Here is a 25,324-nt window from a genome sequence, read left to right as displayed (position 1 = left end):
GCTTGTGTTTAGATTGTGCATTCATGACTGATACTGTCAGTGTTGGAAAGTGTTTGAATGGCAAAGAAATGCAATAATGGGGATGAATGTTTTTGAAAGAAATTATCCCCTGAGGAATTATTACCTGTCCAGTTTCTCAAGAGGCTTAATGATTTTGCAGATTGAGATGCTGCTGTGAGAATAAGTGCTGAGTATACAGGGGATATTTTATGGATATTGCAGAAAACCTCAAAAAGCCTCCTTTTCTTGATGTAATGTCTTTAAATGAATTGTGTTGCATAAAATTGTCTTGAAGGAGGCTTTGAATCGTGTGAATTCGGTTTGTCATTTAACTGCAATGGACTGACAAGATCTCAGTGAAACTCACTAGAAAGACTTTAACCATTTTGTTAGTTTCTTAACTTTTTCTTCTCAGTTTTATTTTTATTTTGTATATGTGTAGTTAGATTGTTGGGATTAAATTAGCAAGTGGTATGTTTTTTTATAGGTCTGTAGTGTTGTACACTTGAACTGATGATACATAATTAGACACTTCATTTTGCTTCCATTCGACATCTTTTAGCTAATTAGTTACTTGGGTTGCTTTATTTTGCATGACGTTTTCAGTTGATTAAGTACACTTCTCTAAGGGTACAGAATTAGGAACATACTAATTGCACAACAATTTTGGCGTGTGTAGATTGCCTCAGTGTCACCTAAGGACAAAGATTTCTCTGCTTACATTGCTGGCTCTATTCTCTTCGTGCCCTGTGGGCAGATGTGTCAGAGCAGACACTGCTCTCCAAATTCCCTTCCTCACTCCTGCAGTCTAGTCAGAGCTTGTTGGCAGTGTCTACTGTAGGTTCTCGCCCTTGGAAATGTCTTGATTTCGGCTTTTGAGTGTTCAGACCCAGTAGTTTGTTGAAGTTTGATGAGTTTGGAGTGTTGGTGGTGGGACAGAAAGGCGGTCGCAAATCAGAGACCCAAAGGTGTTGTGTATTATGCCTGGAGAAACCAGCAAGTTTCACCTGGGAGCTGTCATGAGGTGGATGGGCAGTTCTGATGCTGTCTGCTGGCTGGAGTAAATTTTGATTGTGGGCATTTCTGGGACTATAAAATATTTGAGCACAATATTTCTAGAAGCAAGTTTCCCCCAGGCATTGAGTGTTCCAGAATAAACATGACTTTATTATAAAGTGCTTGCTCTGTGCTTGTGAGCAGATCAAGACGTCCTTTTTTTGCATTTTACTTTGAACATCAGTTATTGATGTGAGGCACCAAGTAGACTCTAACCTGTGCCAGCTAACAAGGGGAAGCCAACAGAAATGAGAAACACTACAATTATACTTTTGTTGCTGCAGTGCTGACTGAAGCCTGAGTGTGTCCAAGCATGTGGTGTTCAGACAAGATACATATTTCTCTCTGTGGAACTGCTTTTCAAAGGGAATGCTTGCTCTTACGAAAACTGGGTCCATGGCCATAGTGGAGTACATATCTTTAGGTATGCTCTGCCACAAGAGGATGTGCCGGTGGTGTGAAAGTCATGATGTCTCTCTTCTACCCCATGTAGCCATTTAAAACTTTTAACTGTGTGTTCATATTTGGTCTCAGTTAATCAAATCCTCTTGAATATGCTTACACCTGTTTGTTGGTGTCAAGGTGCTTAGTGGGCAGTGTTGCTGGATGCTGTGGTGGTCGTTGGGTGTGGAGTTGAACATTGCACTAAGAGTGGGAGAGTACTTCCATGTTCATGTGCTGACACAAGGGCCAGTGCACAGGGCCCTTACCTTGGAATGGGTCTCCTGTACCCATGAACTTGTCAGATGTTGCAAGTGTAATTAATTGGAATGAGAATATCCTTTGGCTAAGGCTGTATTAGAACACTCCAAGAAGTCCCATCATTTTTGGCACACTAAAAATGGCAGCTGGTTTTATTTTGAGGTCTTCTACAGGAGCATTAGCCCCTTGTTGTCTCCAGTAAAACCACAGTGATTCGGTGTTCTTGTAAAGAAAAGGTATTTAAATAGAGACTAGTGGAGATGTAAAGCGTAAGCATTTTTTTATTACTGAGGCTAGATTTGGGTGCCTGTTAAAAGAATAAGTGGCACTTAAAAACCTTTAGAGAAATGTTTTAAAAAGGTCCAAATGTCATGGCTGCAGTTTTGTGCTGTCAGAGTTAGTGCTTTTCTTTCTTGAAATGCTTTCTTTTTTTTTCATGTGGAACAGATGCCCTCATTCCAGAGGTGGCAGCCTTGGCTCTTCCTCAACTGCTCCTTTACATTTAGATTTGGATGTTGCCTGTTCTCCTCATAGGAAGAGACAGCAAGCTACTGAAGTGTCAGAGTGCCTTAAAGGGATTGGATTCTGATTTTAATAGGAGTGATTGTTAAGATTTGTCTGCCTTTGGTTAAGAAGTGTAAGCTACTGACTACTGCAAAAGAGTTAGATGTGAATGGTCAACTCTGATATTGTTTCATGGGGCTTGAAGCTGGTCAAGCAGGGAAGAGTTGCACAGTGGGTGATGGTGTGACTATCCCCTGTATCTACATTGTAAAATTTAGGTGGCTTCATTAAAAGCTTGAGATTTCTGTACAGTTGTTGTTACTTGCAGAAGTCTAATTAACGTTGCCTTTGTTTGGCTCCTAGCTGGTCTCATGGGGAGCCCATTTTAGGGGTGGGATGGGCACAGGAGCTGCTTGAAAACCTGTCCAACTCTTTTACAACAAGCTGTCCATTACCGTAACTTCTGTCCCATTCCAGTGGGTGAACTGGCTCTGTAATGGGACAGCTGGTGGAGCTCCCCAGCATGAACTGGATCTGTGCTGCTCGTCCCCACTCCCCTCCTGCCTGTGCTGCTGGCAGCTGCCTGCCCCAACTGGGATCTGGCTCTGGAAGTGGGACAGGATGTTTGCTTTTGTGGAGTGCAGTCGTTGAGGAAATTAAACGAAGGGATCTCTGAAAGGGGAAGCCACCTACATCAGATTAGGCCATATTAAGATGAGGGTTGTGGGCATACTTTAAAGCACCTTATCAGGAGAAGTTGGGGAGGATGTGCTCCTGATAGCCAGCGGTGCTTGGAAAGCTGTGTTGCGTCATCTCTTTGGACTGTGGAGATGGCTGGGGTTGAGTACACAGAAAAGGGGGGAAATCTTGAAGAAATCTGAAGGAGCTGGTTTATCCAAAGCTGTGAGGCTGCAGTCCCGGGGGGATATGCAGGGGGAGGCCCTTCCCGGCCACCCGAAGGCGTTGCACACTGTCTCCCATGCCGGCAGCTGGCTGTGCAGTGACAGATTGGGAGGAATGCGCAGCATTTTATGTATCATAAAGCTGGATATCCTTTGCTCAGGATATTTCCTGTCCTCAAGAACTTATTTTTCAACAGTATTATTGGCAGAAAATCCACAAAATGGGAGTGGGGGAGGGGAACTTGTACACTGCAGAAGAGAAGTTCCTAATTTTCCCATCTTAAGTGAAGAGATAAGCTTTGGAGAACAGAAAAATACACACCCCTTATGTAGTGGTAAACCACCAGCATGCCTAGCTGCACGTCGAATATTCAATGATTTTTATTTATTGCTGTCAACAGTGTACAGCAATTAACCACTAGTTTCTTATAAAAATGAGACTTTTGAACACTGTGATTAAAATGGCATTTAATTCCAAAGAGGGCTGAGCGTCGGGACAGGGGTAGCCAGAGCAAAGCTCTCCTGACTGACTTCCACCAGGCTCTGGTGCATGTTTTGCCTTTGCGTTCGTTAATGAATTAAAGCCTAAATCATAAAGCAGGATTTAATTGGTGATTTGTGATCTGGTTAATCCCACAGTGAAAGTAAAGTGCACTTAGCAGTGCTGCTGCTGCTCCCCCATTGACGGTGGGGCTGCCGCTGCCGGAGCAGCAGAGAAGTGCTTGTAGCTTCCTGCTAGGAAAATACCTTTGTGAGGCTGTTTGTATATGCTTCCTTCTGTAAACTTCAGATAGAATTCACTCGATGCCATGAATGTGGCTGCGTGTTCTGGGGTAGCTGTTGTGAACAAAGACCTTTGGCTATTAAATACAATGAGAATTTATTGTTTACCATTTATTTTCCTGTTTGTGTGTGTGTTTCTAGCAACAAGTATTTTCATAAAGGATTCATTTTCCTGTAAGTCTCTCAAACTTAGCAATATGTATTTGGCAATTCAGTAAAATTTGTGGGAGGAAGGCAGTGTAATGAAGAGGTGAGGCATTAGTGAAGTACCCTGTTCCTATCTTCCTTGTGCTTATAAAAAGAGAAAAGAATTTGGTAGGTGTGTGGCATTCTCAAGGTTTACAGCTGGAATTTGTTTTTGGAAACATGAAGATTATGGTTAAATTTAACCCATTTTCCCTGCATCCCCAGCACCCAAGAGAAGATTCAGTGAAAGAAGACTGAACTTTACATGCTGAGATTGCACTTTTTGAGGCTGGAGTAACGTGTTATAACAGAAATCCAAGCTGATGAGAACATTTTAGTCGTGATGCAAAAATGATCTGGAATCTTTGGTATGTGCCAGTGGCAGGAGCTGCGCTCCCCAGAACTCTGCTCTCTTGAGCGAGCGCGTGTAAGGCTCTGGCATGCAGGCGTGCTGGGAATCAGGGCTCAAGGATGCACTGTCAGCCCTCACAGGGTTTGGTAGCAGGTTAAATCCAGGAGAAAGAGAGGGAGAACTTGAGATTTTCCTCTTGACCACTTTAATAGTTCTTTGGACTTGCTTATTTCTGAACACGGCTTAAGCATTCCAAGGGTCTTAAGATAAATGAAGGTATTTATAACTATGTAGATGATGTGTATATGTGTGGGTATATGTACATACCTCATGACTTGTGTGGTGATAGCAAACCTCTGTGATTAGATGTGGGAAGAGTAGGACTCTGAATGAAGCCCACAGGAGATAAAATTGCCGAGGGAAGCTGCAAAAGTAGTTACCAGATTTATTGTATTGATGGAGAGTGGCCTGACACTGTTGTACTGAACAGAACCCACCTTGTTTTGGTTGGGGGGCCACTGGCATGCCTTGAGATGCTGCAGTTTGGAACCAGTTCTATGCACCTGTTCTGCATGTTCATATCTTCTTGCCACTGATTAGGTTTCTTGAATTCATGTTTAAAAAAAAAAAAAAATCTTTTTGACCTCTGCCTTGTGTTTGACTATGTGTTATACTGAATTTAACAAAAATGTCTAGAACAAAGACTTTATCCTGATGTCTGGCATAGCTATTTACGTTTGGGATGGGGAGCTCACTTGCTGTAGTTCTACATTACCAGTTTGCCAGTGACTGAGTAACTTGATGACAAATGTAGATCCCTGTTACAGTATCGGTTACGGGTCTGACAGCTGGTGCATAATGTTTTACTGCACTACATTTTTTTTCCTATAGTGATTCTTCCTAGAGAGAATGGTGACTTGAGACTGAATTTCCAGTCTGTTAGCTGGTCTGAAAACCCTATTGGCTTACCAGCTAAGTATCTGTGATGTTAGATACCTCCACGTTTCTGCATGTTTCTTATCAGCTTTCTGTTAATCTTCAGGAATTCTTAATCCTTTTAAAACCCAGTGATGCTTCAGTAGTGATGCTGTAAGCAGAATGCAGTCAGGGATTGTACAATTGCTTTTTCTTTGTTTATTACTAGCCCAAGTACTGTCTCTACAGGTGGTAGGAGGCTCAATCCACTACTGTTTGTCATAAGAAGTAAATTACTAGTACCAAAGTGACTTTCCTTAATTTTCTCAATTCAAGAAGTGTTCAAAAAAAACCTTAAAGACTAATGTACCTTGACATGTTCTTAATAATAAACATGTTGTAATCTGCTCAATTTAGGTGAAAATGAATATCTCATCTGTTAGTTCAGACCAAGTACTCTTTTGAGATTTCTGTACCACTAATGTATATGCATGAGAAAGGGGAAAATCAGAGCATCTCTTCAGCTTCAGATTTAAAGACAAGTTGTAGCAGCTTGAGCTTCTGATGGAAATAATAATAAATCTTATTCTGCACTTCCTTGAACAGAGAAGACACTGAGGGTAAAGTAGCTTGCAGTTGTGCTGAATTTCATGGTAATAACTTCTGAGTATTTAAAGCTGTAGTGGACAATGGTGATGACTTTCTGTAGAGCTGTAGCACTGACTTAAGATGTGTTGTGATCTCCGGCACCTGTGGGATGGTGAGGGGCAATCTGTGATTTAGATTATTCATAGCAGGGTTTGATGCAGCAATACCTGGGAACACAGAGCAGTATTAGAGAAAAATCTTATGGTTGAAGTTTCATCTGGGGTGATGGAAAAAAAAATAGTCCAAATTCATTAAGGATGAAGGAATTTCCTTAGTGAGCACTGGGAGGAGGATGAGCTGCTGGACAGCTGTTTGGTGTTGGGGGGTCTTCTGCACTCACTTCTGCTCATGTTCTCATCAGCAGGTTAAACCTCCTGAACACCCAGGCTGTTTTTCTGTACCACCCTGGAGTTGTGATTAGGGACTAGAGAGAGAAATGGGGGGAGGACTATGTTCATATGAAAGAGTGGGAGTGCTTTTTTTCCCTGCACGGGTCTGTTACTACTGGGAATCTTTATTAAAATTGTTGCATGGACATGTCATCTTCCTCCCCTGCCCCGAGAGGAATATGCCATAGCGTAGGTAGAGAATAATATCAGTTTTACTTATTTTTTACACCAGGTATTAACATGTCAGATGATGACAAAGTGTCTTCCCCTTACAAGCTGGGGAACAATTGCAATCTGCTTGAATCTCTGGGACTTGTGAAGCCTTTAGCTGGGAGAACAACTGGTGTTAATGGATAGGTGTTTGTCACTGATTAACTGTGGACTGTACTGTTAAGGTGGGTATCTGTGTGGGCTCTGTGCTGCCAAGATGTGGCTGAACTGGGTCAGAATGTAAATATTAAAGAATGGAGATTGTGCCATAGTTTCAGTGATAGTGCCTGGGTGTTCCAGCTTACTCACACAAACCAAATGTGCCTCGGTAGAGCTCCCCTGGGAGTAAAATCTTGTCGGGTCATGTGCCAGGTAAAATTGAGAACAACTAAATTTGACTGGGAAAGCTTTTTTCTTGCTCAAGTCCTGTGCTAATGCAGCCAGAACCCTGCAGGCAAACTCCTGCATTTGCTGATATTCTGATGTTTCTGCCTTCACTGTCAAAGAAAAGCTGCTGTCAAGCCACACTGAATTTTTCAAATTTATTTATATTACATATATACTGTATTTGTATATTTGACCTAGACTTAGTGTAACATTCTTTGCTCCATCAGGATTTATATGAATTTCTCTTGCAGTAGGCAAAGTGAGATGCACGGCCAGGAAAACCTGAAGGCTGTCAGGGCATGTGGTGGTAAAATGCTTTATGAAAGATGCTGTAGAAAAAAAAACTCCAGAGAATTAGCCTTTCTTGTAGTTTCAATCTTTTTACCACTTGGCTTTCTTCCAGTTGAGTTATGAGATGAGTTTTCTTATATTTGAAGGACTTGTATATTTTGTTCTTGAGTGTTTATTGAAATTCTGTGGATGAACTGTATATTTGTACCTTTTCCACAACCTTCCAAAACTGCTTGCTCTTAAGGTAATTTTCCCCACTCCCATATGCTGACCAAGTCTGTTTCTTGAAATTCAGGTTTACATGTTTTAAGATGCAAAGCTAATTTTTTCTCTGCTTTTCTGAAATACTTTAGTTTTTGAACTCTAGCTAGAATTATAAAAGAAAAAATTATCAGAGGACATGGTAGGGTTGTAAAAAATTTCTTCCCAGAAAGCTGAAATCCTGTGAATGGTTATTGCTAAAGATTATCACAGTCAAAGTGATTTTGTGTAAAAAGATTCAAAGATAAGCTCTGCTTTGTTAATGATGATTTTATTGGTGCTTGTCTGCTCTGAGCTTGTGCAATGAATCTACCATGTTGATAAGTGGCAAACAGGTTGTTTACACCAACCTGGGACACAAAGGAAGTTGGAATAGTGTGGTGTATCCATGGGACTGGGGATGCTGTTACGGCGCCAGGCAGAGGGAAGGACGAACTCTGGTATCTCACAGAGCAGAAATAAAAGTGCATCTGTCTTAGTAAGTCACACACTTTTTTTTCCTCATGATCAAAACCCCACTGATGCTCAGTAAGACCAGCCTCTCCAGAGAACAACTTGGAGCAGGCTGCCCAGGGAGGTGGTGGAGTCACCAGCCCTGCAGATACTGAAAAGATGTGTAGAGGTGGCACTTAAGGACATGGCTTAGTGGTAGAAATGGCACTGCTGGGTTAACAGTGGAACCCAGTGGTCTTAATGGTCTTTTCCAACCTGAACGATTCTGATTCTTTCTTTCTGTGGATTTTTTACCTGTATTTGAATAGACTCTAGACTCCTGCACCTCTGAAGTTAGTAGGTGGTTATGGAAATAAATTTCTCCAAGTGTAACAAGGGAAAATGAAACTTCAGGTACATGTGACATGAAGCTTGAAAGTTGGTTTGCTTTCTACTGCTTGTCTGTTTAAGTTTTTTTGCTTGACTGGAATTTTGTCATTTAAAGGATGCGGAAAGTTCACTTGAGCTTCAAGGCTTTAATTAGCTTCATTGGAGCTGTGTGTGCTTGTACCAATAGGGAAATATAAAGAAGCATGACTGTCCCCCTTTTAATTAAATACAAACTTTGCACTAAAAAAAAAAAATTTCAGTTTGCAGGAATTTACTTTCCCTTATTTAGCTCAACCTGGTTCTTATTACTGTCTTGTATATGTATCTCTTACTTTCCACAGCTTTCTTTGAAGCCCCTTAATAATAGTGCTTGTACCTGAAAGCTGTAGTATCAAAGTCAATAGGTGAAATATTAGGAAATTTTAATTAACAAAGACTTGTACCTTAGTAATGAGTAACTCCTGTAACTGGTAGGACTGGGGCTGCTGCCTTTTAACTTCACCCAGGGTGGGAAGAGCATCCGTTCTGCTGGCACCACTTGAGCCTGCCTTTCAACCAGCTACACTCCTGGTGTAGTTTTAAGTGCTGTTGGTTTCCCAATTCATAACACAGGCATGTACTTCACTGTATTTGTTATTATCAAAGACCAATACAATTTACTGACAATAATTTTCATCTTTCCATTGCCTGAATGATTTGGCACAGAGTGGGAATGAGCTTAGAAGGGTGATGATTCAGAATTAAACTGGATACAGACTATCTGAGTGCTGGTGACCCCACTGGACGGTCCTTGCTGTATAAACAGAACTTTGTTTCTCCTTCAGTCTGTGTTACAAACTGTGCTCCACTTAGACAGCAAACCCTAAAGGTTTTCCCTTTTAAACCATTTAATAGATACCTTGAGCTTTATAGCTGCAGCAGGTGGCTCATTCAGCACAGCATTTTCTGTCTAGATAAGAGACCCTTTGTCTTCCCACCCTAAAGAAAACAAACCCCCTTAGTACTCTGCATTTAAAGAGTTGGTATTTTTCATTCCTTGATGCTTTATTATCATTGGAGATAAAAATCAGATACCTGGAGTGGGAGAGGCTTCTTTCCTGTAAGGTCCTGGATACCAAAATTACTCAGTCAAAAATGGAACAATGACTTGACTTTGTGTGTGTGGTTTCTTTTTTCCTGGTGAGTTTCAGGTCTTTGTTTAATGTAAATTCCTGTCTATCTCAAGTGAGGAGAAGCCTTCATAGGTAGCATACTGTCTTCATTTTCATGAAGCAGTTCAGAAAAGTAAAAAAACTTCTGAAAATTGTACTTGATGCTCTGTGAAAGTGAGGGACAATATAACAAAACTCTAACCTTTTCTCCTGATGCCGAAAAGTTATGGAGTGATGGCATTTGAGTGGTGGGTTTTGGGTTGGTTTTCTTGTTACTAATGTGGTTTAAGCACTTGGACCTTGTGAGCACGATGATAATACTGGGCTCAACTTTCCTCCTCCATGAGAACCCTCTTCGGCAGCCATCCAGAGGTGCTCCCTTGCAGTGGCTGCCCCGTGTGAATGCCTGTTCTTGAGTCCCAGGGCTGAATGGGAGATCTCTGTGGAGCGCTTTCCCACAAAAACACAATGAGCCACTTTGTCAGAACAGCGTCAGCCCGGAGTCAGGTTAGCGGGGAATGGCGACAGCAGCAAAGTTTGTGTTGCACAAAGGTGTGCTGAGACCTTGTTGGAAATGGGATTTGGTATGCAGGCTTTTCAAGAGCTGCAGATTGATATGATAGATAGCCTTTTTTTTTTTTCTTTGTAGTTTAATTAGGGGTAAAAAAAAAAAAAAATCCCCACCCCATTGATTCCAGTAGGTTCCCCATTGCACAGGAACTCCAGAAGAGATAACCAAGGTCTTTGTGGTAATATTGCAGAGAGATTATTATTTGGGAGAGCAGAGTTGAAGGGGAGGGTATTTATCGACAAATGCTGTGCTTATCAACCCATAACCACGATTAATACTTTGGCTGTTAAATGGAGGAAGAAAGCAAATAGATGAAGCATTACCTGTACCTTATCTGACTTTCACCTTTGTGGAAGAACTTCTCTTTGCATAGAGGTTTTGCTCGTGTCCCTGGGCATGTTCTTGGGCTTGCAGCCCTAATCTGGGGGAGTTCAGTGCTTAATAAAAGTATTAAGAGTGCATAAAGACATACTCTAGTGCGAATGTGTGCAGGATCAGGGCCCAATCTGTAGGCAGGTGTAGGTCTGGATTGAAGGGAGTTGTTCCTCCTCACACAAATTGCTTCAAGCAAATAGCAGTTATTCCAATTGTGTTTAAACTTTCTGAATATCTTGTTAGACCTTTTAAGTGAATTTTACTTGCAAATTGCTTTTGTCAGAAGCTATGCAGAGTGCAGAGAACCTGAAAAGGGTGATCATTTAGCTAGAAAGAGTGCAGGGTTGTCTCTGTTGCATAGAATGGCTCTCTGTGCTTGGGGGACCAATTTGTGCTGTGGGTGGAGGGCTGTTGGGCCACTGTCATCTTCCTCCCCTTGCCCTGGCAATGGGGGACCACATCTGGAAGAGCTCTGTGCTTTCCTGCTGACCTGTGGAGAGGAAGATGTCATCGCAGAATCACAGAGTGGTTTGGGTTGGAAAGAACCTTAAATTTTCTCATTCCACCCCCTGCCATGGGCAGGGGCACCTTCCCCTGTCCCAGGTTGCTCCAAGCCCTGTCCAACCTGGCATTGGACACTTCCAGGAATGGGGCAGCCACAGCTTCTCTGGGCAGCCTGTGCCAGGGCCTCCTCACCCTCACAGGTATCACACCGTTCCTAATTATGTAGTCAAAGTCTACTCTTGCTTTGTCCCCATCCTGTTTCAAGTGACTTGTGGTTTTCTAGAGAAGCACAGAGATGGCTAGTGCAGTGGGGGGTGTGTTGTACAGCTGGCAATTAAACAGCACCCAGAACTCTCCTAACTCAAATGTCTCTGAGGGTGGACAAGCAGGAACAAATTAGTTTGAAATATTAATTGTTGCTTGTATTTTTGGGAGTGCATAAAATAATCTCCCTTGAAAAAAAGAAACAAGTTTGAAGTAGTTGCTATTTTAAACCCAAGTTGTGCCAGAAACAACACTAAAAATCATGGGGGGGGAAAAAAAAACCAATTGGCCACTATTGTGCAAGAAGGGTTAAACTCAGCCTATGGCTGCTTAGAAGAATTGCTGTGAAATAGCGTGAGAATTGTGTGTTTGAAAACTTCTCTATTTTTGCAGCTACATCTCTTGTGAGTCCCTTTATCCGTTGTGATTAATATGGAAGAAAGTGAGGAAAGAAAGGTGTGAGAACAAAGAAGGAAAGGAATATAAATAGTAAAAATGACTAACTTAATTTTCAGATTGAAGAAAAAGCACAGAAAAACCCATATGGTGAGAGTGAGTTGTATACAAGTTGTCTCTGCAGCTTGCTCTTCTGCCAGCAGTGCAGGCTGTAGCCGTGGTGTGTTTGCGTGTTTTGGAATTGATTTTTCAGCAGCAGATGAATTTGCTGCTCTAATACTATTTGCAGAAGTGAGAATGCTGTGGAACCATTGGATTAGCTTGTCTGCCTATGGCTTTCTGCTCAGCTGTAGCTAATATAAGCCTAATAAAAAATTTGAAGCTCTGTTTCAGCCCTGGTGTATTTTATTCCCTTAAATCTAGTTCCACTAGGTTTGCACATGAATATGACGGTCTTCAGGCACTGCATGCCCAGGTGTGGGTGGTGGTGGGAGGAGGGCAAGCTCACTTTTCCTGCATGAGTTTTCACAGGATTTCCCCCTGGAAAACCAAGGGGAAAAGCCCCTAGTGGGGTGAAGTTTTCCTTTGGTAAAAGACTCCTTTGTGTGCCAGGTTGCTTTATTCCAATATTTCATCAGAGCTATTATCTGCTGATTAGTTGTACTTGCCTTGTGAAATAAGACACTCCCGCATGGTGCAGTTTGACCTGATATCCCCATTCCTGATGCTCATTTCTGGTACACGTTTGAAGTTACCTGGTTATTCCATTTCTCCCTAATGTTAAGCTAGGAACCAATTTTTAATACTTTTTCTGTTCCTGAATGACAAACATTTCCTATGAGGGGTGTGCAGCTGGTAACAGCGCAAATTTGTTGTTCTTTAAGATAATGGAGTTTCAAGCCTGGAAAATTTGAGGTCAAATTTTAGGTCTAAATAAATGCAAACTACTGAAAATCTTCCTGTCATTACCCTCTGGATTGCTGCCTTGGGAATCTAACACCATTGTGGGGGAAAAACAATGTTAACTTTCCTTGATCCTGCATAGAATTGAAATGCTGCTGATAATTCTGTCTTCGGAGATGGAATGTACCATGCACATTGAAATGTGTTGTTATTTAAAATAAACTAGAGGGGAATAAACCCACTGATTAATTACAGTGGTTAAGTTTTGGGAGGATGTTTATGCTTTTCAGCTTGCTGGAGATAGGATCCAGCTACTGTGGCCTTGTGTCTGTGAAATGGCACAGAGAGCAAGCAGCAGGCATTTCACTACCTCTTCATAAAATGCCAGTGGCTTTGTGTGTATGTGCTCCCTCTAATCTGTTTTCTTTTGTCATAACAGATTTTTAGAATTGCATGTATTTCTTCAAAATTGTTATGAAGAAGCCCGTCTGTTTGGATGCTTCCAAATTAATCTACCGTGTTTGTAATTAAACAGAGAAAGAATGTGTTCAGGTTTCAGTGGCGCTTCAGACAGATGTGATTTAACTAAACTAATGAAGGCACATCAGACAAGACAAATTCCAGACTGTTTGTGCCTTGACCAACCATCTGTGCACATACCTCCAGGTACTGCTCATGTCTCAAGAGGCTTTTCTACATGAACAATTTTTACCACTCCTCTTCGAATTGGAGTGGCAAGCCATGGCAGGAGTCTTTGGAAAGAAGCTATATTTACCACTCTGCTTTTCAGTGGAAATATAATTGTGTTATGTATGTTTTAATTAATCTTAAATTTCAATGTGTGCTGTACAAAATACAGTAGGCAAACGGAGCAGTGTGTGAGTTCTCTCATCTCTTGCACATAAACACCAGCATCAGCAGGAAGGTGCAGAAGGAGCAGTCCTCATTCAGAGCCTTCCTAGTGGGTTGTAGACCGATTTTAAACTCTGTGTCTGAGAATGTGTGTGTGTATAAGACTGTGTATGCATATTCTCCTTGTACATACTAGCAATTTTTTTCCTAGTTATTTCTTATTCAAAAGATTATTCAAAATTACTCTGGAAAACCACCCATTTCTTCAACTATATAATAACCAGCATTAACATGATTTGACATGCCAGACTTTGATAGGGTTCTTCAGTTGCAAATATAACCTCCTGAAAAATAACAAATAATTTCAGGACTATTTCTCTTTATGGAAGAAGAATAAGATATGCTGCAGGTAATGGCTTCTGTGAATACTAAATTATTATTTTTTAAAATTCTCATTGTATTTTACTGTATATATTTTCCAAAGTGAGTTTTCTTCTAGAAATATTTGAGTCTTCCCTGTTTTCAGGGTCTGTGTTTCTAAATATGTGTTTGACCTCTCAGTGTTGTCAGGTGGGACTCCCTCTCACATGAACCTGTGATTCCATACATATTTTTTTAACCATGTCAAAGCCCTTTTGTGCAACTCCTCCTTCCTCTTGTCCTGGTTATAACAACACAAGTGTTGGAGGGTTGGTGCAGTGCAGTGGATAGGGAAAAACCCCCTGTGTTCAAATCAGCTGTGCAGGTGACTGGAGAGTTTGGGCTGGCCATGCTCTTAGGGTGTGGTTTGGAGGATGCAGATCAGATATCACAAATCCTTTCCATTTTGGGTCAGAGAACTGCCAATTTCTGAACATCTTCACTGCAGAACCTGGTTTACCAGGGAAAACATCTGGTGGGGGGAGAAATGGTCACCTCGTGACTGCTGGTCAGTAGGTCAGTTATCAACAGACTTTGGCTTTTGATAGCACCTGGACTGGCTTTGCCCATGGTTGTAAAGTACTAAGGAAGCTCCTGCTGGGTTGGATTATTTCTCTGGCCAGTGCATCAGCTTCTGTGCAAGAGAAGCTCACCCAGCCCATGCAGCGTGGTAGAAGAGTATAGTACATGTATTAAAGCAGAGGTAGAAAGGAGTCTGTTAGACTCTGTAACCCTGTGTGTGTACCAGGTATGTGTGAACTTTGTCATGGTGAAGTGGTAAGGGTTGGGGTTTTATTTAAGGCTGGAAAGAGAAAATCCTTCCATTTTAAGTTTATACTGTGTGCGTTTCAAATATATTCTGTATCAAGGGTAGGACTGAAGGCGGGACAGCTTCTTACTCTTTTTGCAGTGTGTTCTTTTCTATTCAGGCAGTATACCCCTAAATATGCACTGCAGGAGCGAAATGTGTGTTTAGCAGTGAATTTTAGTTGTGAATTAAATAAACCAGGGTATGTGGCTCTACTTAGTATTGAAAACTCTTTGTCCGTGTTGTAGTACAACTTCTGTAATTCCAGATGATTGTGATAAAAAAGCAGAACACTTTGTTCAGGAGCTTTTAATGGTCTGCTGCAGGGAAATAAAAATCAAGTCTTTGAAAAGAGCGGTCACAGGACTCAGTATTCACAACTCGTCTTGCTTCTGCCAGGTTCTCTGCATTTGTCTGCCATAGCTGACGAATTTGCCTTTGTAAAAGACAGAAGGTGGGAAGAAAATCACAGAAGAAAAATGTTCTTGGCTTCCAGCCCCATAAATAACATGGGTCAAACCTTCTAGGAAAAGTAGAATTTGGTATCTTGATGTGGTTCACACTACTTTTGGAATTTCAGGAAAACTGACGTAACCTGTTGGGTCATGTTATTTGACCATACATGGACATTGGATTTTAGATAGTTAGGCTTTATTCTTCTGGGTGTTTTAATTTTCTCTCTAGTGCCATGTGCAACTAATTTATGTATTACTAATTCACATATTGAATTAATTTAAGGAAACAGAGTCATCTGAGGGATCAGTAGAAGGCTGCAGTACTGACTTGAAAATCAAGTTTGCAACAGTAACTTGCAGACATCAAAAGATTTGGAAGTACTGTTTGGGGACAGAGACATCAAACTTGGATGGTTTTTTCATCCTTGCTCTACAGCAAAGTGGAAAGCTGTGATTTCCATATTCCTGATGGAAGCTAGACAGGGAGATGCAGCCTCTCACTCCATGTTGGCGTTGTTGTGACCTGTCCCAGCCAAACCTAGGGAATGTAGACGCACAGGAAATATCTTTTTAAAATTTAAATGTAGTCAGCTTTCTAGACAAAACCCCAAATTTGAGTTAGTACCTGAAAAAAAAAGCTGTGGGTTAGTATTTGGCAGTTCATATTTCAGCTGAGGAAGAATTCTCATATCCTGGAATGTGACCTGGCTCTTTGAGTTGTGTCTGGTGTTTTCTTCCATCGATGTTCCCAATTTGCAGGAAAAAAGAAACTGCTTGTGTTCAGACCTCACCTTCTTTGTATTAATCAGCTTTGCATCCCATGAGGGAGGAGGAGCACTAGGCTTTAGGAGGGGTGTGAAAGCACGGCTAATAAATCTGTTTTAAGTAGGATGGATGGACAAATAAGCTCAGAAAGTGCGTGAGGCCTGTTTCCAAAGGGTTTGGCTTTGCAGTGAAGTCTGCCAGTCTCACTGTAGATGTCTTAACTCTGCCTGGAGTACATCTGTGTGAAATACTGCAGAAAAATCCTGCCCAGTGGCTGTGCCTTGTAGCCAGTACTGTTGCTGGTATTGTCTCTGGTGGGGTCGTACCCTACCTGACAAATGGAGGAAGCCCTTTTTATTTATGTTTTCTTATTTTTTTTTGTTTTCTCCTTTCAAGTGAGGCAAGTGTAGACACGGCTGTAGTGACAAACCATTAATAAAGCAAAAGGAATGTAGCTGCAGCACTTTAAACAGTGACACGTAGCAAATAAATGTCAACGTATTCGTTGTTGTGCCTGGAATGGAAATATTACTAGGAAAATATGTAGCTTCAAGCTACAGTCTGGGGATTTTTTCCTCAAGAAATAACATCAGTGTGATGCTTAAATTCTGTTGAAGCTCAGCTTTCAGATTCAGACTAGATGAGTGTGTCATTTGTTTGGGGATTCGGGTTTTGTTTTATATGGGTTTAAAATGGTTTCTATGGACATTGTGTTCTTTAGAAATAAACTTTATATGTGAATATATACATTTGCACACACAACAACTATAGATGCATAAATAATTATATGTGTAGCCAGAGTAGTTGGAGGTGCACTGGCTATTGACCAAATCAGTCCATTTCCATTGAAAGCTGCTCATTTGTGTGCTCTCTGGTGTTCAGTTTTGGGCTTTCAGTCCTTTTCTTAATCCCAAGCAGTTAAGAAATGGTACAAAACCTCACATATTCTCTTCTTCCTTGTTAAACAAACAGAACCCCCAAAAACTGAAGTCGTGCTGTCCCACTCCTTCTCCAGCCCCAAATCCCAACACCTGTGAATATTGTTGTTGGACTCAGATCTTTCTCATAATTAAAACCTGAGACTGTGCAGTAATGAGAAGCAAAAGCTTTAGGAAGAATCTCCAAAACCTTAGGGGAAAAATGCACTGGGCAAAGTTTCTGGTCTCTTGGATGTATTTCTGTAGCCCATGTCATGGTTGGGTTGCGGTGACTAAGTCAGCAAGGCTTTTGGGCTATGCTGGATCAGAGAGCTTGATCCTGGGAGCTACAGGGGTGTGTAGTCAGGGTGCTTATTCCTTACCTCAGGGGTGTGTGCACTGCAGGGCAGGTTACTCAGGATAGTGGCAGCAGTAGGACTGAAACACTTTTAAGCTCTGGGACAAAGCAGTTGTTGCAGGCAGGAAATAGGACTTGAAACTGGCTGTGGATGTACCATCCTAACAACAACTGTATCTGAGGCTTCTGGAGAACTTCTGTCCTGTAACTGAGTCTTGGATAAAAGGAGGGATTTAATTTAAAGGTGGATGAAAATACATCGCCTCTGTTTCTGTCTCGGTGAAGTGATGATTAGAGAAGTGGTGTTTTCACACAAATGAGAACAGTGGGAAGAGCTGTGAGAGTTGTGCTAAATTTGGTACTGAGTTAAATTAAAATGCTGGTCTTGAGCTGTATGGCTGGAGGTCACAGTGCCAGGTTTGCACATCTTCTGAAAAACAAATGTACTTTCAGTCTTCTGGTTCTGCTTAGATGTGAAGGGGCCTGTTTGGTGACAGTGAATAGATGGATGTGATTCAATCTGTGTGGGCACTGCCATTGCTTCTAAATCACACAAGTGCTCCTCCACAGGAGCTGGAGAAGCAGCTCCTGGTCAGGCTGATGTTTTTGATCATGAGGCTGTGCAGGTGATGGGATTGCAATGAGCTCTGAAAGAGGTTGATGAAAGTGAAGACAGTGTATTTCAACTAAACTAATAATTTAGCTGTTGAACTAAAAAAAAAAAAAAAAGAATTTTAAGTCTAGCAGTATTTGGGGCTGAGGGGATGTAAGACTTGCAGCATGCATGGAATGGGATGCTCCAACCCTGGTGAGGCTGGCTCAGTCCTTCATCCCCTCTGGAGTAGATGAATTAAACTCCTGGTTTATGGCTCTGTAATTGTGTCCCATGCTCTTTGCCAAAAATTCCCCTTTCTGTACTCTGGTGTACGCTGACCATCTTGTGCCAGCTGATTACCTATGCTGCCACCTAAATCACATCATATTTTTTTTCTAACTTGAATTTGGGATGTATATGAAATTATTCAGGAAGACTTTGGGATTCTCTGGCATGAGAGGTACTAAGGAGGCTGCTCACCCCTGGACACTGCTCTGCTTAGGAGTTGTGCAGAAGTCTAGATAAGCTATGTGATGAGATCATGCATTTTATTCACTAGAACTGTGTTATTGCCCCATAAACCAGCATGATGATACCCTTAACACTGAATTAAGACTTGTTTTTACAAAGCAGCTTCTCATGGTTTTACTGATGCTCACAGATCACATCATTTAGCTGTGAAGGGGGTGGGTGTGCTGGAAATGTGTGATTTTTCACAAATCTGTAAGTGATGTCATCATTTTCTATTGTCCTTCATAGAATGGGATGCTCAGAACATTGAGGGATGTGCTGGCCCTCCTGCTCCAGCAGAAGCCTTAATCCTTTTGGGTCATGATTAAGTGGGAGTCGGGTGTCTTCTCTTTGTGTTGTAGCGGTAGTTCACACTGTTTACAGGGCCCTAGAAAGAAAATAAAGATGTTTGGCTTTGAAGTGTGGCTATTGAGTGAGATTGCTGTAACATCTTAACTGTGCAGGTGACATAGTTCCAAGAGCTGTGGCAGCAAGCAGGATGCTGATTTAAGAGCAAAGCTCTCTCAAAGTGTCTCAGAACCTGCCTATTTCAGCAGTGAGGGCTGAGTATTATGATTGTGGGAAAGAGTGGAAATCTGGCTAGTTGGTTTTGGAATTCTTGCATGGAAACTTGACTTTCCATGCTCTTGATCCAACAGTTAAAACCTCCATTCACAGCCTTGAGCTCCGTTACACATCCTGTTACAAAAGCAGGGGTCCTGCTTAAGTTCCTGAATGCAGAATGACCTTCAGGAGGGTTTTTGCAGGGTCTTTAACTGATGTTTCTCTTGCAGGAAGTCCGTTGAGGAAAATTCTCCATGAATGTACGTCACAATGATGATGACCGACCAAATCCCGCTGGAGCTGCCGCCGTTGCTGAACGGGGAGGTGGCCATGATGCCTCACATCGTGAATGGCGATGGATCACAGCAGGTCAGAAATTGGCTGGTTTAAATAAACTATTTCTAGGCCAACAAGGGATTTTCAAGATAGGGAGGATGGTTTTCCTTAGCACAAGGGTGGGCAGAGTATTTCCTGGGATGTAGAAATCTGTCTTTACACTGAAAAGACACTAAAACAGTGTTTAAAGTGTACCATTAAATTGAATGTGTTTGTTTGCATATGTGTTCATCAAAGTAAAAATAGTGGAATTGAAACAGTGGCTGTAAACCCTGCATATATGAGGGCTTTGCGGAAAGTTAGTCTTATGGTTTACTTGTGCTCAGTCTTGTCCAGACATCTTACTAGCATTTGTGGTGAGATTTTAAGACTTCAAAAATATAGAAAAATGGAAGTAGGAAAGAAATGGAGAATAGGAGTGATGTCTCCTATTCTTTGCTTACCTGAATATACCTTTCCCAGCAGGTCTTGTGTTCTACACTGTGCTTCTTTGTAAGAAGCAGATGTGAATTTTGAGTGGGGTTTTGAAGGAAGATAAGATTAATGGTTGCTTTTATTCTTTTTCTGGGAGATACTCTCTGATGAGCTTGATCAGAAGTTGGTAGAATGACCATAAGACCTTAGCGATGCTTCCATGTCAGGATACAGCCTGGAGGTTCAAGCTGGCGGGTGGTAGGCTCCCAAATATGTCATCTGGAGTCAAGGTGTCTCTTTGGAGAGCATCTACCCTGGCAATATTTTTGTGTTGCTCAATTTGGTTCTCTCCTCATGTGGGACATTTCAGCAAAGTATTGTAAAGAAGGTAGGAGCAAGCTGTCCCTCTTGAATCAATATAAAAGGTCATTCTGTTACTTCTTGTTCCCTGGATCGTTTGTTCCTCCTTTCAAGCTGTGTTTTGAGCTAGACCAACCTAAAGAGGAAGAACAATTTCTGCTTTCCTTGTGAGCTTCTAAGTCTGTGTGGTTATCTGGATTCTCATTAGGATGTAGATTGTCATTGTTGTGATTCGTTATTTTTTTTAAAGTCATTTTTGCAAAGTGTGCTTTGACTTGAAAAAATGGCAAAGAATGCTTTCAATGGCTGTATTTACTGAGTCCAGTATTACTACACCTAGGTGAAGGAACAATCTTATTCATGCGGGAAAGGATAATTGTTCTCTACGTACACACTTTCCTCCTTGCTGGAAACCACTTATCAGGTCAGACTGTCCTGTCAGTGGGTCCTTCTGTATTACAGAGAGAATAAGTGAATTGTTCTGAGCCCTCTAAGCCCAATCTTTCAATTTCCCCATCTTTGATGATTCATCAGCCTGGCTTGGCAGATGCCTCCATTGCCTTTAAAATAGTTTCTCAGCTAATCTTTTGCATTAAAAAGAATTGCAGGTGCACTAGAAGCACATCGCTTCTTGCTTTTGCTGTGTTATGCAACCATGACTCAGTAGAACAGTTCTGGGCCAGGTCTCTCCTGTTTGCTGGAAGATGCTCTTAGATCTCATCTCCTTATCTCTTGAAGTACTTGTAGCTGAAACACCAGTTTTCCATGAGGCTTTTTTGGCCTCTAGTCTGTATGTGCCCTCATCTGTTGCTAAGCTTAACTGCCTTTATGCTTTATCATTTTCATCCTATTCCTGCAGCTTTAGGTGATGTCTTTGCTTTTTAAAAGTACAGTTCTAAAATGGAATGAAATCGGAATAAATGCTTTGTTTGATCTTTGCAAATGAACTATGTTAATTGCCCTTAACATGGTTTGTTGTAACATAGAAACGAATGTTAAGTGTTTGTTGAAAGAGATTTATTTTAGTTACTTGTAAGGTGGGAAGAGCCTTCAGGATAGATTCACATAGGAGTGACTTCCTTAAGAAAGATGGTTTATATGACTCCATAAGTAGGTCCTAGCTTTAGGAGGACGTGCTTTTACAGGGTATAATTACAGTCTCCATTAGAAGCTGGTGGTGAGAAAGCATCATGGCAGAGCTGGTGGGAGACGAGGCATGTGGCGTTTTCCTGGCTGCAGCATGGCCAGCAGGCAGCTCAGTGCCTCGTGCTTTGGGGCTGACAGAATGGAGGTTCTGATGGGCTGCTCTGGGCACACTGGCTGTTGCTCACCCCTGTGTCACTGTATTTGTGAAGCCTCAGCTGTGCCAGCACCACAGAGCTGCATTAGGATCTGTGCCTGGAAATGCTGAGCTCCAGGGAAAAGCCATTCCTCAAAAGACCCATTCTTATACACATAGAATAAAGCAGACTGGAGCTGGTGAAACACCTTGGCCTTGCCAGCAGCCAGCTGGAGAGTGATGCAAAAGGCAAATCTGCCAGTGAACAGGCCTGCAGTGTAAGGCAATTGCATGGGAACATTCACTTGCTTTATCTTCCTGAGAGTAAGGGCTGCAGAGCTGTACAGGGCAGGGCAAGGAGTGTCTCTGCCTGCTTGACAGTAATCCCTCTCCTCTAGACTCTAGACTACCCAAAATGGCATTTCTAGCACTGACTTTGGTTGTTTTGTGTTTTTTTTCGTTTCCCACACTTTATTTCCACTACTGCTGACTGTGTTTAATGCTTTCATGTTGCTTCCAGAGCTGTTTCTGCTTCTAATCCACTTGTAATTCCTTAGGGGATTCAGGGAGCAATAATTAACCTTTTGGTCCAAGAATTTCAATGGTTTCCTGTAGGTACTCCACTGCAAGCTCTAAAAAGCTTGGAGTATAAAGTGGAGGGGCAGCTAGCTGTGCTACAGCACATTTGTACAGAATGTTTGGCTTATTAGTTTGGGAAGTTTTATTTCAGGTTGTTTCACTCAATGCACCTGCAGAGGTGCAGCAGGTTTTCTGCTTGCCTGCTCTTTGTAAAGCTGTGTTTACCAACCCTGTGGTTTCACCATTTGGCTGGAGCTCAGGCATTGCACACAGTGCTGTGTGTGCTGGTTCTTGTCTTTTAGGGTCACAGGCTTTAAATGAGGGAAACAAGAGTACAGCTGAATGAGGAACGAGATTTGGTACTTTCCTGTAGCATAACAAGTCTGTGCACCTTGCAAGCAAACTGAAAGCACTTAGCTGGGTTTTATACTGAGCTGAGTGAGTGAACTTTGTACCAAAATTTAGTTACTTCTTCATGGTTTCTCAATTTATTAATTTATTTTTACTGCTTTGGCATGTGTGTTTTAAGGTTTGATAAATTAAGAGGTTCAGGATCTGCCACTGGGGTTTGCTGGGCTTTGCTGTAAAGAGCACTCATGGTAAACTGACTGAATTGCTTCATGCCTCTATTAATGCCTCTATTTTCTGTCCAAAAAAAAAAAAGTTAAGCCCAGACACTATTATTGAAGTATTCATGTTAAAAAGTCAGCTTTACTGTTTAAGGTGTAGTATGTTCCCTGATTTTTCTTACTGAAGAGAGGCTGAAAGTGTTTAGCCTGCCTGCTCTGTGTGACCGAGGGATGTGTTCCTGAGAAGAGTATTGCACCCAGTTCCCTGGTGTGTGAGTTCCCTGGTCCTTCCTGTGGGATGCACCTGGAGATTCACTGGGATCTGGGGCACAGTCTTTTAAAGTAGATAACAAAATGGATACAAGTGATTTTTTTTTGTTTTTTCCCCCAAAAAAAGCAGTGCATTTCATAAGCTATGCGCCATAGAAATTGTAAATGCAATAAATCTTAATGGTTTAAAGCATTTCTGAGGACCCTGTGGCTGGATCCCAGGTGGTGCCTATGATGTTGTGCTCCCCAGCTGTATGAAGCATGATGCATCTCATGGAAGGGAAAATTCACTACACTGGAAAATGTTTAATGTGGGGTTTTAATAAGCCTAAGCCCTGCAAGCGGCTGTTTGACCTTAGCGAGAAAATGTTCTCATAAAGGGGAAATACTTTAAGTGAACTCTGGGACTGTGTTGCATCACATGGATGCAGGTGAACATCATCCTCATCACTGCTGTGAGAGGCCACAGAGTAGTTGGGGGATGATGGCCTGCTTTGAGTGTGAATTTTCTTTTGTGGGCTTAAACTCTTGTGTAAGTAAACCAGTAGTATACAAAAGAGATTGTAGTGTATGCCCTTGGTCCTTATCAGGTGGCATTTCTGCCTTTGTCTGAGAGTGTTTCCCCACAGTATATATAGTTTTATATCACAGAAAGGCTTTAACATCCCTTCCAAACCAAACCAATCTCTTTCCACTCGCTGCCATGGGCAGGGACACCTTCCACCACACCAGGCTGCTCCAAGTCCTGTTCAACCAGTTCTTGAACACTCCCAGGGATGGGGCAGCCACAGCTTCTCTGGGCCACCTGTGCCAGGGCCTCGCCACCCTCACAGTAAAGAAATTTTTCCTAATACCCAATCCAAAACTTCCTCATTCTGTTTATTTATTCCTGAACCCCAGCTTTATGCCTGCTTTGTGAGCCCTTCTTTAGTCTCTTCCCCTGCTTCCACTGGCCATGAGAGTTGGATAGCGGGAACAAGGGAGGCACGAGTGACACGTGCTTGGCTTGTCATGAAAACTTAGTCTGGATGTACTCTGTGGGATTATAAATATTTATAGTAGCTATGCAACTTAGTAACATTCATCACTCAACAAACACGACTTTCAATGAAATAGAATGGCATTCTTAAATGCAAAAAGAGTACTATAGAGATAACAAGCTTTCTCTGAGGATGCAGCAGGTAAGGCTGGGCTTCAGCACCGAGTGGATGAAACTGCTAAATTAAACATCCGAGTACTTTTTAGGGAAATGAAAAAGCCTTTGGGATTGTGCTGCTGATGCGCTGCTCCCAGCTGTCACATGCTCCAGCTTTTTGGATGGGAGGAGGCCAAGGACTGAAAGTGGGCTGGAGTGACTTTGGACATGAGACCGCACCCTGGAGATGCTGCCAGCCAGCAGCGAGGGCTCCGAGTGACCCTTCAAGTTCCCTCTCCTCTGTTGCCCATCTCATAACTGTGCATACTCGGGATGATGAATATTGGAAGAGGCATAGCACAATTAAAGATCATCTGGGTTTGTTTTCATTAAAATAGTGACATTATCTTTACACTTTTTTATTGCTTTCCTCAGATTTTTTTAATTAAAAGCTTTAGAAAGGAGGCGTTCTCATGAAGATCCCTTGTGTGAAAGCAAAGAGGGAAGCTGCGTTTCAGGCTGCAGAACATGATTTTGTTGTTTTATGAGGAGGTGGGGAAAAATAAATCATGGAATTAGTTTTATATACTTAGTGTGTATAAACAAAAGAAGTCACAGTGTGCCTTGACATTTTGTCCCAGGCAAGTGGAACAAGTCAGGGGTGTTGGCTGGAAGGTGTCCCATATGTAACACTTGGTGTGTGCTGGCTTTAATGGTTTGGCCTCAGCTCTGCATCTCTTTGATCAGTGCTATGCAGTTGTAAGCTCTGGGGCATTGTGTGCAGCATGGGGGGACTGCAGAGGGGATTGGGTGGTGGGATGGATTATGGGAAACACCCCAGTACTCCAGTTTTGGGAAAGGAGGGGCTGGGGCTGGGTTGCAGCCTCTGGAAGGATCTTGCCTGAGGAGCCTGGTTGCTGCTCCTGGGTCTGAGGCCACTTTGGTTACATGTCCTCCCTTTGTGCCCAGCCCTTGCTCCAGTGATGACCCACATCAGTCACACCTTGGCTATGCCTGCTTGCTCTTGATATTGCTGCCTTCCCGCAGCAACAACCTGTAAATGTTTTCTTCATGCCTGATTTGAGCATCTGTCAATAAGGAGTTATTTCCATATCTATAACATTTTATTAGAAGCTACTATAGGTAAGTCCCAGGCTCTGCCCACAGGCTCGTGATGGGGGAACAAAGCTGTGCGGCTGCTGCTCTACAGGAAACAAACTTGTTACTGGAACAATTTTTTTGTGTTAAAACCCCATGTGATTAGGCAAGGATGATGCTGCTTCATTTTGACCATCAAAAGCAACAGCTGTGATTGGGGATATCACCTTTTTTTAATGCAGAGCCTCAAGGAGTTATTTTTAAGGGACAGCTGCAGGCCTGCTAATGTGGACACTTGTGCTGGTGATGGACTCCTGGGACAGGAATTTGTAAATCTTCTGATAATCCCGGGGTGGGCATGTGCCTTGTGTAGGAAGAGGAATCCCTCTCTCCTGCTCTAGGGCAAGGATGGAGCTTTACATGCACGGGGCATCAGGCTTAGTTAGGGTCTCTATTTTGAGGAGCTGG

At 42.1% G+C, this 25,324-nt stretch overlaps 1 protein-coding gene across 1 annotated transcript in view; it reads left to right on the top strand.

Annotated features, from left to right (window-relative positions):
- FNDC3B (fibronectin type III domain containing 3B) overlaps positions 1-25,324 on the top strand; it is a 184,515-nt gene that overhangs the window by 18,589 nt on the left and 140,602 nt on the right. Inside the window, exon 2 of the mRNA XM_048314456.1 lies at positions 19,047-19,185. Coding sequence (XP_048170413.1) covers positions 19,075-19,185 — 111 coding nt within the window. The 5' untranslated portion in view covers positions 19,047-19,074. The remainder of the gene's footprint in view (positions 1-19,046; positions 19,186-25,324) is intronic.

This window comes from Corvus hawaiiensis, chromosome 10, assembly GCF_020740725.1.
Source record: "Corvus hawaiiensis isolate bCorHaw1 chromosome 10, bCorHaw1.pri.cur, whole genome shotgun sequence".
Lineage (NCBI taxonomy): Eukaryota > Metazoa > Chordata > Aves > Passeriformes > Corvidae > Corvus > Corvus hawaiiensis.
This window is presented reverse-complemented; position numbering and strand designations above follow the sequence as displayed.